The sequence below is a fragment of the Typopeltis vanoorti genome, chromosome 10, assembly GCF_054136105.1.
Source record: "Typopeltis vanoorti isolate ZY-2024b chromosome 10, IOZ_Tvanoo_1.0, whole genome shotgun sequence".
Lineage (NCBI taxonomy): Eukaryota > Metazoa > Arthropoda > Arachnida > Uropygi > Thelyphonidae > Typopeltis > Typopeltis vanoorti.
Window position 1 is genome coordinate 47,530,565 of NC_143558.1, and position 17,223 is coordinate 47,547,787.

The following is a 17,223-nucleotide window of genomic DNA, read 5'->3' on the forward strand; positions in this document are numbered from 1 at the left end:
AAAAAACTGGCAAAGCCATATATTTATTAAGACGTTATAACATAATCAGATGCCATGCCAGTTAGGATGTCACCTGCTTAAACAAGACGTTTGCCATTTTTGTCAGGAAATCCTGTACAGTCAACTATCAAAACAACTTCAAACTCAGAACTGATGATACAGACATCAAATGTGCCTATTTGGTTCATAGAACTAATAGGAGAATCGCAAAATTAGTGGCTACAGAAACAAAGAAGATTAAAACTAGTGAGATGCTTCTGAATAATAAGCATAACACAATTTATGGAGTAATGGTATATAGGCAATGACAGCAGGGATAGTCCAAATATAGTTACCAAGGTTAGAAAAGGCAACAAACTTAAAGAAAGACTGTTTGTGTTGGAAAAAAAATAAGACCTAAGTTGCAAAGTAGGCAATGATTGACATGCCTACTCCTTGTTCCCTACTCTTATACAAGTTTCAGGAATGGTCTCTTGTTCACCCTCCACTCTATGTACAACTCTCTCATTAATACAGAAAGGGATAATCTCCTTACCAACTTAAATGTGATCTCTTTTATACCTATTCACTAAAGTTTGCAATTTGCATTTCCACCTCTCACAACCAACATTCCAAAATTGTCCCAATACTGTCTTAATTAATTCCTTGAACCCTCTCCAGAGTTTCTATATCACAAGAAATTGGGTGACCAAATTTGTGAACACTGCTCCAAGTGGGTTGATTAAGTCTTTATATAGTGGTCAAATCACCTTTTACCTTTATTTGTCAGTGGCATCCTGATCACAGCAACGTGTTATGCAGTCTTCACAACTCATGTAATAAGCTGTTTATACTTCAGATCTCTGTAAACAAATCACCCCATGAACCCAAATCTCGTCTACTTTGTGGAGCACAGTTCCTTCAATATGGTATATTACACCTCAGCATTCTAAAATGAAAAATCTTGAATTTATTAACATTATGACAGCAATCCCACTTATCTATTCAAGTGAAAAGATTTCATTTCCAAAAGTGCCAAACATCAGTTCTTCCATTAAACATGCCAAGAAATTATATTCAGAGTCTATGTAGCTCGGTGGAAGTGGTGTTTGTACCTACAGTGCTAGACCACCTGAAGAAAGACAAAGTTCAATTCTAGTTGCATGACTAGAGGAACTTTTTCTAAGCCTTTCTTTGACTGGCTTAGAAAAAGCCAGTCAAAGAAAGTGATATAATTAGTGATAGTCTTGGGCCTGCTATCGCTGAGAACTAAATTGGCCTCGTCTACCACCTATAGGGAAATAAAAGATAAAAGGCATTAGTGTTTTTTTTTTTTTAGTGGAGAAATTATATTCTTACTTTATCCAAGTGTAAGCAAATAAAGTTTGCATGTGAACTTCATTCACAACTAGGCTACTTATATACAGAGGCTAATAACTTCACATCAATTGTCTTTGTATCTCATAATGCAAAGCACACACCCTTTCAGACATGCATAATGCAATGCGATAATAAGGTAATACACCTCTTTACTACTTGTACATGGGAAATATATGACCTCTACATCAATTCACCTTTGGTATCTCTTCTGGGTCTGGCTCCTACTGATGATATTTAATAATGTTCGTCTTTGGGCTTGCTTGCTTCCTGGGGAGTAGAGTGGCTCTGAATGGCAGTTGGTTTTTGCCTGACACTGAGAGTGAAGCCACTGCCAAGTTTCTGTTCTGGAGTGATCCTTTAGAGTTACTCAGTGAAATTTAGAGCGATCTTGTAGATCACTCAGAGTTTTTGTAGAGGTACCCATGCATTTTATTAGTACCTCAATAAAGGTTGAAACCAGTCTGGGTAGACCCTTCTCATAATGCATATCATTATACACATCCGAAAGGGTGTGCCTTGCATAATGGGATACAAAGGCAATTAATGTGAAGTCATTTAGCCTCTATATACAAGTAGCTAGTCATGAATGTATTTCACACATGAACTTTGTTTGCTTACACTTGGGTAAAGGCTAAACAAGAATATAATTTTTTGGAAAGTTTAATCGATTTTACAACCAACTAAAAAAAAACTTCCAACATTAACATTTTTCCTTATAAATCTCTCCAATTTTTCATTATTAGCAAACACTGAATACCCCCCCCTTCTCCCAATCAATCCACACACAATATCATTAACAAATAAGGTGTAGTGAAGAACACAACCCTATGAAATGCTACTGGTTATCATCCTTTAAGTTGTGACATCATGCAAAGACAAGGCCTAACCTATTGGCATCCTTCTCCTTCAACTTGCACAGTGAGCAGCTTAATTATCTCTGTGGTCTTTCTTCATCAGAAGAATCCTCAACAGCTTGGCTGTCCAAGTCTTTTGATTTTGATGTTATCTCAACTGTGCTAAAAACTTATGATACAGAATTAGCATCCACCCTATATAATTTTTAGTCTTTCATATTTATTTATTGTCTATCCTACTGCACAGAAGCAAGCTTATATTCAAATGATTCCACAGAAGGAAAATGAAGGCCTGCCATTAAGATATCATGTCATTGTCCTCACCTCAATTCTAATAAAAACAATGGAGAAATCATCAATAGGCAACTCCTTCATCACCCAAACGTCCAACCAGATAATCAGCAGTCACCAACATTTATTTTGCTACTTTCAATACACAGCAGATCTCAGTGCCAACATCACCCATCTATGAATAAATAATATGAAAAGGAGGTTTGATGAAACACATGCTCACTATAGACATTTCCAGAGTATATGAATAGAACTGGCATCTAGGTCTCCTTCAAAGATGTCATCTTATAGTTTATCATCCATCCTTTTCAAGTGGATTGCCAATTTCCTTTGATCTTTCATTCATTGTGACTGAAGGCTGCCTTTCTTCAGAGCAGGAGCACTGAAGGACTTTTTTTTTTTGCCTATGCTCTTTCTCTTATTCATAAATGACTAACCTCAAATCCTTTCTCTGTTTTGCTGACAACAGTATATTCCATTTCTCTTTTATATTTGAAAGACCTTTCCATGTTCAAATATCCAAAACAATAAGATCTATTTATTATTGTGCTATCTTCTATCGACGGTCAACGACCATCTTGGCGAACAAACTGCGTTCCTCTGCTAATCTGAGCAGTTGTGCACTGCTCTTTCCTGTCCACGTCTTGATGTTGTCAAACCATGATATTCTTTTTCTTCCTCTAGTTCCTTTGCCATCAATTCTTCCTACCAAAATAGTTTGTAGAAGTTGGTATTTGCTGTTTCTCATGATGTGGGCATGATATGATGTTTTTCGTTTCTTGATTATTTGTACAAGATGTTTAGCTTTGCCAATGAATTTTAAGACATCTTCATTGGTAATTTTTTCTGTCCATGATATCTGTAGCATTCTTCTGTATAGCCAAATCTCAAAGGCTTTGATTTTCTTGATGGTTGTTGCCTTCAATGGCCATGTTTCAACTCCATAGAGCAGAATAGACCACACGTAGCATTTCAGCATTCGGCATCTGACTTCCATGTTTAGGTCTTTATTGCAGAATAGTGTTCTCATTTTCATGAAGGACTGCCATGCAACTTCAATCCTTGTCTTTATATCTATTTCTGGATCCCACCGTTCATTAAGCTAGCAAGATCTATAATCAATCCTTAATACAGATTTCCTTGTTATATTCAATTTGGGTGAGGAAAATCTTGTCACCTTCAATACTATCAAAGTACAGTCATATCTTATTCCATGAGAAAGTTCACACTTCTCCTCCTCTCACCTTTGATAATACCATGAGAGATTAAACTTCTCTTCTTGAACTGACTTATATCTCTAGCCTTTCATGGCATAAGTGCATCATATCACATCAAGTAGTCTCCTCTGCTTCCAAAAAATTAGGTTTCCTTTTTTGCTTAAGACATTACTATTCACCCCTGTACAACTCAGAACAATGTATAAATCCTAAATCCATCCTAAAATGCTTGACGCTATTCAGAAGAGGCTAATCCAGTTAACTGGTGATCCTCTCTCACTGACTCATCAATTACTTTCTCATGGACATTTCTGCATTATGCCTCATCTAGAAGCATTTTCATGGTGCTGTTCCACTGGTTGTTACTATTTCACCAATTTCCCTTAAGCCTGTAAACACATGAGCAACTTCATTCTGTTTCTGCTTTGGTTTTCTGGAGCAGTCTTTCCCACAAAATGTTCTCTAGCAACATCGACCCCCATTTAATCAAAAACCATATAAACAGGTTCTTTCTTTCTTTCTTCTTAACCCCCTGCTCACAAAATCTATAGTACTGATGTGCTATAGGTTTTGCAACCTCTCATGTGTAGGGTTCACGTATAAAAGAAATAAAAAAAAGAAAAATAAATAAAAAGATCTGCTGTTTTAGTACATTTTATGTGCCCTGGAATTATTTTATCTTTCTCCTATTCTTTCCTACTGCAAAACTAAACAAGCAGGTCAAGAAAAGAGTTACCCATCACATGCTACATAAAAATATCTAGTGATATATCACTCTATCTCAGAGCCTTATTAATGTCAGTCTACTCAATACCTAGTTCCTTCTTCTGAGACCTGAAGCATTTGTGTTCCTTCTAGATACTGCAACTTTCATTCACACCAGTATGTGAAAAAGTGATGACTAATAATTCTGCTGCATTATCTGTAGTGATCACTTTGCACCATTAGCATCTACAACTATAATCCTTCCATCATAATTAGTTCCCTTTTGCACACATGCACACACAAAAAAAAAATAATAATAATAACGATTTCCTTTGGCACGATTGACTAATCTCATCTCATACTTTGCTTATTTCCCTATTTTTTAAAAAAATTATGCTTGTCGCTTTTTTTTTTTTTTTTAACTTTTTGCTATTCTTCCATTTCACTCCTACTTATTTGTCTAATACATTGGTTATGAAAATAACAGATTATATGCAATTTGGCATTGCCTTCACAATCAAATATACTTTATCAACTGCTTTCTCTAGCAACTCATCATCTAATGGTACTAATGCAAGGTGACTATAAAACTTTCCCTTTCTTTTGTTTGATTAACTCTTAAGTCAAAGCTTCAGTAATAAAGGGATATATGTAGAAGAATATAAGTTGGATGATTGTAGAACATTTTATAGTCACCTTGCACCAGTACCATTGGATGATGAGTTCATAAATAGAAAATATAATTAATAGGATGTTGTTATAGATCTAGGAATGTAGAAGGTAATCATTTGTAAATATTTAGACAAATTGTCAAGCAAGTGTAAAAGGTAGTGATCCTAATGGGAGGTTTGAATGATGGAAATATAGACTGAAAAGAGGAGATAAAGTTTAGTGAATTTATGAAGTTTGTGAATGACAGTTATTTTAGGCAGCATGTAGAAGAAACATGCATGATGTTTTCTAGTGTTGCATTAAGCAATAACAAACGAGATGTCAGTAACACCTAATGCAACACTAGAAAATATCATGTTGTTTCTATGACTAAAATAACCATCATTCATAAACTTCAGAAATTCCGTAAACCTTGTAATCCCCTCTTTCCAAACTATATTTTCATCATTCAAACCTCCCATTAGGATCACTCCCTTTCTACTTGCTCAACAATTTGTCTAAACATTTACAAGGTCATTACCTTCTACATTCCTAGGTCTATAACAACATCCTTATTAACTATATTTTTCTATTTAATCTAATAGACAAGCTTAGATGTTTAACGTTATTTATAACTTATTTTATTGATATTACAATACCAAACCAACTAAATTATAAAAACATGTTTATTAACTGGCTTATATTTCTCTGGATTTCAAACCAGCATCTTCAAAGCACACTAATGTCACAATTAGCAGATGACAATGAATAAGTGAAACAATTCAAATTGTAATGGACAAAAGGCCTAAAGTCCTATTTTGACACCCTCTAATGTTGTGTGTGTGTGGTGTGGTGTGAGGGGGAATTACAGCTATGTAGGAGTTGATCTTAACATAATAGTCTCCCAAATTTTTGGCAAATTAATGCAACCATACTCGTTTAGGTCAGGAGAATGCTTCAAATACATGGCAGACTCTAAAAATAACCTTTCTGACCTATAACGACCTCTATAAAGCACATTCACTTTTCTTCCATATAATCTTATGTGAATAAGTGATCAAAGCGTGGTCTGCAAGTCCAGACATGCCATAATAATGGTAGCGAATGTATTTTTTATGTTCTCGAAGACGGATGTTAACAGATCTTCCTGTATGTGCATAGTATGCCAAGTCACAGTCGCACTGAACTTGATACACTCCATGAAATGAAAGGGATGGATATTTTTCCTTAGGAGAGTGGATCAGAGTTGCTAATTTAACAGGGTATAGTTCGTCCACCATTTGTAGATCTCTCCTTGGCATTTTGCCAAGAATAGTCGATTCATGCTGAAGGGGAGAAAGAAATGAAGGATGTACGAATTGGTCGCCAACATGCAAAATCACATGCTTTCTTGTCTGTCACTGTACTAGCTTTATTTTTGTTGTCGCTTTTTTGCATTTTTTTTATTATTAATTTGTATGATGGATCCAGTACAGTCAACAAGTTCTGTTGTTAAATGTTTCAGTAGCTCTTGCAAAAGAATATCGAATAATGTGCTGACATTCTGCGAAAAAGAATCGTCTCCTTGTTCCCCTTTCTCAAGTCATAAAACGTGCAAGTGCAATTGCAAGCGTATCGGGGTCGACTGTTAAAAAAATTCGGGAATCAAAAGGTGAAGGTAAGCCAAAATTTAAATCTCCTAAAAAAAAGCACCAGAGTAAAGAAAACCATCGAAACCGTAGCTTTGAATGATTTTGATGTAGACATTATAAGAACTATTCACGAATTTTATGTGGTCGAGAAAAGAGTGCCAACTGTTCCGAAATTGATTCCTGTGCTTAAATAAAAAAATTAATTTTCCTTGGAAAAGAGAAACTTTAAGGAAAATACTTCATAAAATCGGATTTTGTTACAAAAAGTCCCAGAATAAAAGGAAACTTATCATGGAGCGAAGTGACATTGTTTTATCTTGAACACAGTATTTGAGAGCAATAAAATGTTTCAGCGAGGAGAAAAAACCGATTGTGTATCTAGATGAAACTTGGATTGATAGTAATTTAACTTATGGAAAATGTTGGCAGTCTAAAGAAGAATGTGGAGTGCTACAAACCAGAAATGCCTCGCGGCGCATAATAATTTTGTGTGCGGGTGAAGAAATGGGTTTTTTACCGAATTCAAACTTACTATACGAAGCCAATTCAGCTACTGGAGATTACCATGGGCAAATGAATTCTACGATCTTCGAAAAGTGGGCAGAAGAAAACTGATTACAAACCTTCTGAAAAAATGCTGTTGTTATAATTGATAATGCTTCATATCAGTCTATTCGATTAAACAAAGTTCCAAATTGGTCTAATAAGAAGCAAGTTCTTATGGATTGGCTCTCTGCAAATAACATTTCTCATTCCCCAGATATGCGAAAAATTGAATTGCTTAATTTGGTTAAAAGAAACTCACCCACAACTAAACTATCTAAATTCGACACGATGCACAAAGAGCATGGATTTCTAGCTTTGAGGCTACCACCATATCATTGCGATATTAATGCTATTGAGTATGTTTGGGCAGAAGTGAAAAGTTTCATTCGCCATCGCAACGTAACTGGAGATATTGACATGTTGAAACTTTTTAAGCTTTCAGAACAGGCAATTGAAAGTATTACAGTTCAAAACTGGGGAAAATATTGCTCGTGTCACCTCATTGGAAAATATGTATTGGGACAGAGACGGAATTATCGAAGAATTATGCGAACCTTTGGTGATCAGTTTAAGTGAAAGTGATGGCGATTTGGATACCGATTCAGATGACTCTGAAGATTAAAAGGATTTGATAATGGTATTTTTTCCAACATTTTTTTTACATGGGTTTGTTAAAAGAGTCACAACAAGTTATAAATAATTAATCGGTTTAGGACATTAAAGTGTCTCAGTTCTCTCAACTGTAAGTTTAGAATATCTAAGTTCACTTGAAAAAATTTTTTGTTTTTCTGTATAATTATTTTTATTTTATAGAAAACTTTCTTAAAAATAAAAGTTAAATTTTTGTTTTATGCTATACCTTTTTTAATTTTGTTAATACTCTACGTACATTTTTCCAACTGTTACACAAGCAAAATAGTTACGCTTTAAAAACTACAATGTTCATAAAAGAAAAGCTAAATTTTCCGACCTGTAATAATAAACAAACTCATCCTAGAAGACAGATTGATTACCCTATTATCGGAATGGATTCTCCTTTTTCTGACATGTGCAGAAGTGTTGACAGATCTGTAATTGGTGGGCGAACTATACAAAGGTTATATTTTATTAGTAATTTCGCTATCTTTCCAAATGTACCTCAGACACAGACATATAGTAAGAGGGTCATATAGTATCCTAATGTGTAAGTGTTCAAAGAATGCCATACTGTTGGGTTGGATGATGAAGTGATTGTTTATGTAGATATCATCCTCTTGTGTTAGTTTTCTGTAAATGGAAAAAGATAGTGAACCATCTGAAAGCCAGGTGACTAATGTGTCAAGAAAAGGCACTGGATTCTTTTGTTTAGTAGATAACAAAAGAATCCAGTGTCTTTTCCATGGAGCCAAATGGCAAACAGATCATCAAGAAAGCATAACCACACTAAGGGCTTGTATGTAGCCGTTAAGTATTTTGTTTTCAAAGTATTCCATGTAAAAGTTTGCTGGGAGGTGGGGGGGGGCACCCCATAGCAGTACCATTAGTCTGTTTGTAGATTTTTTCTTGCCATGTAAAGTAATCTGTATGTATAGTAAATCTGAATAATTCAAAGATATCAAGAAGGGGAAATTAGACTTATAGAGTGTCTATTGGTGGTACATTAGTAAATACAGATGTGACATTGAAACTAACCATTATGTCTGTATTTTTAAGGATGTGGTTTGAAATGGACAGAATTTTTTTTTATAAGTAGAGGAATTGCCAATAAGGGGGACAAGTAACTTAGCTAACTGTTGAGCAAGTTTATAAGTAGGACTATCTATGCTATCAACTATAGGGCATAAGGGAATATTAGATTTGTGGAGTTCAGGTACTCCATAAATACAGGGTGGTTTAAAAAGAACAGGTTTTATTTTGTTGATGATTTCTTTGGGCCAAGAAGTCACTTTATTCAATAATTTATGGAATTTTTTTATTCTGAGACATAGTAGGATCTCGATCAGTAATTTGGTAAGTAGAATTATCACATATGAGATCCTGCATTTTTTTGTTGTAATCCTCTTCATTCATGATAACTGTGGTATTACCCTTATCAGCTTTAGTAATCACAATATTTTTATTTTTATATAACCTTTTTAAAACAGGTATTTCATTCTGTGGTATATTGTTTAGATGGTTTAGATTTATTTAGGACACTAGCTTTGTCTAAATGCACATTGTTGGCTATTGGAAGTGGAAGATTGTAGTTGCTTCATTCTATGTTCATCATAATTTCTAGTTTTGGAACCTGTTTAGATGTAAGAGCGAAATTATGTCCATGACTGAGAGTGTTCTTAGCTTCTTCTGTAAGTACCTGTGATGGTAAATTTATGACCATGGTCATAAATTGACCATGGGTCAATTAAAAGTCACATGGATAAAATGTTGCAGTCAGAGTATTGCACATTGGGGCTGCTGTTGTAGGATTTGAATTGTTTCACTTATTCATTGTCGCATGTAATGTGCTCTGAAGATCCAGTTATAAATTTAGTTGGGTTAGTGTTGTAATACCATTAAAATAAGTTATATGAGTATTTTTCTATTTATTCAACCTTTCACCAAACAGTCTTAAGTTTCTTTCTATTCTTTCTTGTATATCATTCTCAGTTAACTATATGCCAGTAACTCTTGGATAAACTCAATCAATGTCTTAATCCCCTACCCTTATTTCTAATACACTTTGAATTAGTATACAAACATAAAAGTCCATGTGAAGTCCAATAGGTTATGACCTGCACTGCTTATCAACTCTTGTTCTGTCACATCAGATCACAAACTCGCCAACCTTCACTTCCCTGACTGGCCAAAACAGCTCTTTACGCCTTTTCAACATCTTTTCCTCATCTTCATTTGCAGCCACCAACCATTATTATTTCTGATGCACGATTCTTCCTTTGGTTCCAAGTCTTAGTGATCTGGCATTGTATGGCTATTCAGTTTTAAATGAATATCCATACACAGCCACTTAATCATCCTTTTCCATATTAACTCTCTCTCATATCAGCAAAACACTTTCTTCAAACAACCAATTTCATCCTCCACATACTGTATTCCACTCTTCATTATTCACAACTCTCAATTCTTCCAACCTCCATTATTATGACCAGCCCAGAAATATGTAAAGAACTAAATATAGGCTCAGTATTGGACAAAATATATGAATACTGAAACAAGTAGAGTGAACATATTGAAAGAATGAACAGTTCAAGACTACCCAAAAAAATATTTTTTGTCACATGACAGAAGTCGGGGATGACCAAGGAAAAGATGTAAAGAGACTGGAATGGGCCACCAGGCCTAAATCCCAGAAAGGTTGTTGATGATCTTTTTATTTATTTATTTTTTTATTTTATTGTTCACTCATGGCTACATTGTTCTCTTTCTTGAAGCATTCTATTTTATCAATGCACTTCTTGCATTCCATCACAACCCAAAATTCTTCTATATTTAAGACAGGTATGTAAAGCAATTGTCATGCTGCATCCCTGAGAAAAGTTCAACACAAAACTTAATCTTCAAGTTATTGGTAAGTTGTACCAACATTTGTGTTCAAGCATAAGCAGCCTAACCCAAAACTATAAAATTATTCCCATAAAGTGGATATAAAATCCAAATTCTTACCTCAAAGCCTTCATGATGCCTAACCAAAGCTTGGATGCTTTCAAGGTCATGCCCATAGTCCTCACTTGAGAGAACAGCATCCTTCTCATGAATCCAACTAATAGTCTCATCAGCACTGCGATCAAATGTATGTACTTGTTTTGCTCCTGTCAAAGCCTAAAAGCGAAAAAAAAAGTATATAAGTAATTTTTGGAAGATAATTTCGACATTTTTCTTTATAAATTGAAACGTTAACAGCAACATCAACATCTGCAAGCAAAATGCACAAACAAAGTGATTAAAAAAAAAAAAAACTATTGTAAGAATTTTCTCTTATAAGCCACATCCCTATGGTGTTCACCCCATCAAATTTCCTATCAGGTGCAGAATATATCTTCTACATATGACAGACCTTATCTAGGCCTAATTCACCTAGTTTAATAGCCAAATCTTAAATAGGCCAAAGTGCTAAGTTCTGAAATCTGAAACTGCACATCACAGAGATGTAGCTCATAAGACCTGAAAATTTGGAGTAACTACATATATCACATGTCAACCATGTTTTATTCTGTTTGGCAGAGGTAAGAATTATTTAGTATTAATAGAAAGAATATAAACTTACAGTTATGTTAATATAACTGTATTATATTAATGCTATATTAAATAATTGTATAAGAATATTACTTATACAAAGGACTTCTTTCCTATGTGCTTTCTTCTTCTTCTTCTTTACCATGAGTTCCAATTTAGATGAAAAAGCAAGTGCATTTTACTAACTGTGGATCCCATGTCAAGGTTTACCACAGTTCTTTCTTCTACCTCTAAATCTTGACAGGGATCCACAGTTCAGTAAAATGCAGTTGCTTTGTCGTCTAAATTGGAACTAATAGTGAAGAAAAAGAAAGAACATAGGAAAGAAGTCCTTTGTATAAGTAATATTCTTTCATTCTTTAGCATAACTTAGCATTATCATGTACTACCATTAGCAGCAGTGTCCTTGAATCCACTACGAAGAAGTTTTTGTGATAGTGTTTTTTGCATATCTCAAGCGTAACATTTTTTCTTGTAGCTATAACTGAACTTTCAGAATTACTGAGGCATTTTAGCTACACATTCTCTTTATGTTAGGGAATTTTTTTTATATTGGAGATGAGAAGAATTGCTTTGTATTTATAATTTATAATAATTTAATAAATTACTATGCTTTCATAATTTTTTTTTTTTTATATTTGTCAGAAATTCCTTTGGCTAGCATCTGTTTCTTGTTTGCTCTACACTGATGATATGCTGTTAATTTCAGTATAAAATATTTGAACTACTTTCATTAAAGTTATTTAGTGTTTGCTCTCTCTATTTTGATGTGAGGAGCTTAAGGATCTTTCTCAGACATAGCTAAGTTAGCCGGTCTTGGGTGTGGACAGGAGTGTTTTTCTCCTCAGTTCATCTGATGTTTTTCCTCCCATAAGCAGGCAAACTGGCCCCATGAACACATGCAGCTATAGCCATAAAATATACCAGGAGGCATAGGACTAGTCACCTTATTCTCGTGACTTAGAAGAGCTTAAGATAGCTCTGTAACAGCCCAGCCTAACACGTAGAAGGGAGAAGAAGATGGATCTCTTTATTTTGAAACAACATACTTTTCATAAATAACCAAATATAAAACACAACTGAGTCAAATGTTCAAAACATATTATCCATCTATCATCTATATAGTTTTTGTAACTTTGTCTATTTTCTGTTAATATTCTTTTAGTTGTTGTTGTTATTACCACAACTTTAAAACAGTAGTTGGCATTCATATCTAACTTGTTTGAATACCAGATCTTTGTTTTACTAATTATGTAATTAGTGCCTTCTTGTTAGTGGTATTGGACTTTCATCCACCAAAACCAGAGAAGGTTGTATTCATTACAGTAATAATTAGAGCAGTTTCAGTATCTTTCCACCACTCTAGCTATCACTTGTACCTTAATTGCTTGCCATCTTGTTTCTTGAGTACTGACATTGTCTGCATGTTTTTCAGGTTGTAATCAACTCTTAGAGGAACAGGTCTTTTGCTCCTGTGGCAGGGTTGACAGTCTCTTATGAAGCTATGGCCTTAAGAGAGAAGAAGACAGGAAAGATGAAGTGAAGTGGTCTGTCCTGAAGGAGATGGGGGGGGGGGTTGAATAATTATAGATCATATAGAATTTTTCTATTTAATTTTATTTTTAAGGGACTCTCTCCAGTTTTGGGGGACAGTTTCCCAAAAGTAGATTCTGGCAACTCAATGGACTAGACAGTTTTGTCTTTTTTAATTTGTTTGGTGTTTTCCCTTACTGTTAATGTTTTTGCCTATGTTATATAATTTTATTTTAAGTTATTTTAATTTATTTTTATATTTTAAGTTATTTTAATTTATTTTTATATTTTAAGTTATTTTAATTTATTTTTATATTTTTAGTTTTTAGTTTGATTTTTTATTAATTTTTTAATTGTTTAATTATTTATTTAATGATTATTTAATCCTTAATTTTGGTATAGGATAATGATAACTAGCTTTTCTTCTCTGCATCCAGAGAGTTGCTCAGAAGTTGGTTATTTGGGAATTTTGAATAATTATTTTCATTCCCATATCTCTGCATTAACATTGGTTATTAGGTGTATGTTAGAGGCTTGGGGAAAACACTTCTCTAAAAGTGATAGAGATATTGGTGTGCTTGTTAGCCTAGTTAACATATGCTCTGGTGGCATTATTTAAGAGTATAGTACCATAGGCATTAAGTAAATAATGAACCTAAGAGGTTGATTAAACCTGAGCATGGGGGGCCAGGCTAACATAAAGATATGTTTAGATTAAATTATAATCAATTTTAAAAGTGAGAATTTGGGGATAAAAAAATAATAATGATAATAATAATAGTAAAAAAAAAAAAAAAAGTTGTGGCCATTTTGTTTACTTTTCTTGGAATTGATCATGGGAGTTTCAGAATGATGCTGCCTTCAGATAGGTAGCATAATGCAAGTGGGGAACTCCATCTTTTCCTGAAAAGATTTGGTCCCAGTTCTGCTAACTGTAGTCTCAGGTAGTTTTTGATTGATGCTCTTGAACTTCTTTTAATATCCTCTATTGTTTTCTTTTGTTTTTGATATGTTACAATATTCCTAATTTTCCAAATGTGATATTTAATTTCAATTAGTAGGTAGAGCAGTTGATTTTTCAAGCTTCCTTTCCCTGGTAGGTCTTGAAGGTATAGTGCTTGTTCCTTCCTGAGTGTGGGTATGTTGAAGGTGCTGCTTACATTAGCCCATATTTGTGATGCCACTGCGCATTCATAGAACAGGTGTTCTTGGGTTTCTTGTAGGGTGCAAAAGGCACAATTTGCACTTTGAAGTATTCTCCATTTCAGGAGTTTTGCATTTACCGGTAAGATGTTGTGTAACATCCTCCAGTTAAAATTGTGTCTGGATGGGTAGGTGTACTTGAAGTAACAGTGTTTCCATTTTTCCTTTTCTTGGGGGAGTGTGTTTGTTGGAATGTTGCTAATTGCTTTTAATATGTCCTCTTTTTTAGTTCTTGAAGGTGCTGTTTGTTCTTCTTTGTGGTGATGATTCTTGCTTGTCTAGATATGGTTCTGTAGTATTCTGATGAAATTTTTGCCTTTTCACCACTGTGGGTTTGGCCTGTGAACATTTTGTACTTTACTCCTAGCCAGTACTGGCACATTTCATGGGAAGGGTGTGCAGTTTGCATAATCTTAATTACCTGCATAATTTTCTCTACTGAAAGCATGTCTTTTATTCTTGGGATGTTCAGCCCCCCTTGTTCCTTTCTTTGGGCCAATTTGTCTTTACTGACCTTTGCCTTTTTATTGTTCCAGAAAAAGCTGTAGATAATGTCTTCCAGTCTTTTAGTTTGTACTTTTGCTGAGTGGAAATGGAGTTGTGTAGTATTTTATCAAGGGGATCATTAACTGTTTGATGATTTGTGCTTTTCCAGTGGCAGTTAAGAGTACAGATTGCCAGGTTTCTTTTATACAGATGATTTTCTTAATTAATTCTTCTTCGTTTTCAAGTTGGCCTAAGTGGTTGAAAGGAATTCCTAGTATGGTGATTGGTGCTGGATGTTGTGTTGCACCAGCTCCTAATACTTTTATTTTTGTTTTTGATTTGTTAATCTGAGATCCTGTTATTCTGTTGTACTTTTCTGTTGTCTGGAAGAGAGTTTTAAGGGCAGTATTGTTGGTTATGATGCAAGTGACATCATCAGCATGTAGAACACATTTTATTTCATGTTTCTTTGTTGGTGTTATAAATCCTCTAATTTCTGAGTTCTGTCTGATCATTTTTGCAGGCAACTCAATTTGTGTTACATATAAAGCTGGTGAAACAGGGCAGCCTTGCCTTACACCTTGCATTATGTTGATGTCTTCAGAGAGGTTACCATTGATGCGTATTTTGCTAATTATATTCTAGTATAGACAGTTTATCATACGTTGGAGGTGTGGGCCATAGTTATGTGCTGTTAGGGTTGCTGTTAAGAGTTCATGGTTAACTCTGTCAAAAGCTTTGCTTTGGTCAAGGGAAACCAGTGTTACATTTATTTTTTTTTCTTGAGTGTACTGGATGATGTCTCTGATTAAACTAGTTGTCTGGAAGGTGTGTCTGCCTGGTATAGCACAGGTTTGATTTGTGTGTATTATTGTTTTTAGTGTTGGGCTCAGTCTGTTGGTTATTATTTTGGCTAATATTTTGTAGTCAGTGTTCAGTAAGGTGATAGGCCTCCAATTGCTGACCTGCAATATGTCTGTCTTAGGCTTTGGGATTAGGGTTATAATTCCTAGTTTCTGTGAAGGTGCTAATTCACCATCTTTGATGAGTGTGTTGTAGACTTGTGTCAGGATGGGAGCTAGATTTTTAAATGTTTTGTAAAAGGTACTCCCAAGTCCATCTGAGCCTGGTGATTTATTTACTTTCAGTGTGGAGATTGCCTGCTCTACTTCTGTTTCTGTAATTTCTCTTTCCAAGTCCTCTCTGTCTTTTTGTGGTATCGTAGGTAGGTTACTGATTATTTCCTCCCATTCCTTTTTGTTTGATTGTTTTGTGGCATGTAGTTCTCTGTAGTAAGTTGTGAAGATTTTACTTATTTCTTTAGAATCTGTAACTGTTAGGCCTAGGTGCTGTATTTACTCTATTGCCTGTTCCTGTCGTTTTTTAATTTGGTTGTAGAAGGGCTTCGTGAATTTTATCTCTGCTGTTATGTTGGTCAACCTGCTTTTTAACTGTAGGGTGTTTAGTTGTGTTTCTTTGATTCTTTCTATTTCTGATTCATACTTTTTGATCAGGTCCTTCATTCTGCGCATGTTGTGGTTGTTTGAGCCAGCTTTTAGTATATTGATTTTCTTGTAGAGTGTGGAGGTCATCTGTCTTTGTTCTTTCTTTTTGTTTTTTTTCCATTCCATTATTATTGTACGACATTTTCCCTTTAGGATTTCCCACACTTCCATTAGTGGTCTTTGAGTTCTGCTTTGTTCTGTTTTTACTGTTTCCCAGTTCGCAGATACAGTCTCTTCCAGTGTTGCTAGTAGATCTGGCTCTTTCATTAAAAATGGGTTCATGCGCCAGAATCCAGGCCCATGATTTGGTGGTTTGTAATTTATGTTGATGATTACCATCATGTGGTCTGATAGATTTTTACTGTTATTTACTGAGACTGTATCTGTTGAGTCTAGGAGGTGATGTAGATTTTTACTGAGGTAAAGCCTGTCTATTCTTGTGGATACTCTTCCATTGGTCCAAGTGGGTGGGGGTTGGGTTGTATTTAGGATTTTGTGTTCCAGGCTGTATTTCACACACAGAGTGTTTAAGTCGGTTCTGCCTTGTATTCCTCTATGGGTGTTGCCTCCTATTTTATCCGATTCATCTGTTAAGCAGTTGAAGTCACCTCCAAATATGTGCTCATGGGGCCCTTCCATGTAAGTGTCAAGGTTGCTAAAGAAAAGTGATCTTTGGTGTCCATTGTTGGGTGCATATATATTTGTGAAGTTTACTCTTTGGTTCCCCAGTTTGGTTATTACTGATATTATTCTTCCTTCTTGGTCTCGTGTGCTGGAGATGATTTTTCCTGGAAAGTTTGCTGCCAGGATTATGGCTGTTCCCCTGGCAATATTGCTTCCTCCACTCCAGTACACTGGGATGTTGTGTATTTTCTCCATTTTCTTGATTTCTGTGAGTTTGGTGATATGAGTTTCCTGAAGGAAAATCACATGGATGCCTTTTATTTTCATTTGATTGATTATTTCCCCTTGTTTTTGTGTAGTTATGCAGCCCCTTGTGTTTAGGGTGCCTATTCTGAGAAGTGTTCTAACC

General features: G+C 34.9%; 1 protein-coding gene across 1 annotated transcript in view; it reads right to left on the reverse strand.

Moving 5' to 3' along the window:
- Positions 1-17,223, reverse strand: part of kst (spectrin beta chain, non-erythrocytic 5 kst) — a 687,893-nt gene that overhangs the window by 90,493 nt on the left and 580,177 nt on the right. Inside the window, exon 71 of the mRNA XM_090398802.1 lies at positions 10,894-11,049. Coding sequence (XP_090254928.1) covers positions 10,894-11,049 — 156 coding nt within the window. The remainder of the gene's footprint in view (positions 1-10,893; positions 11,050-17,223) is intronic.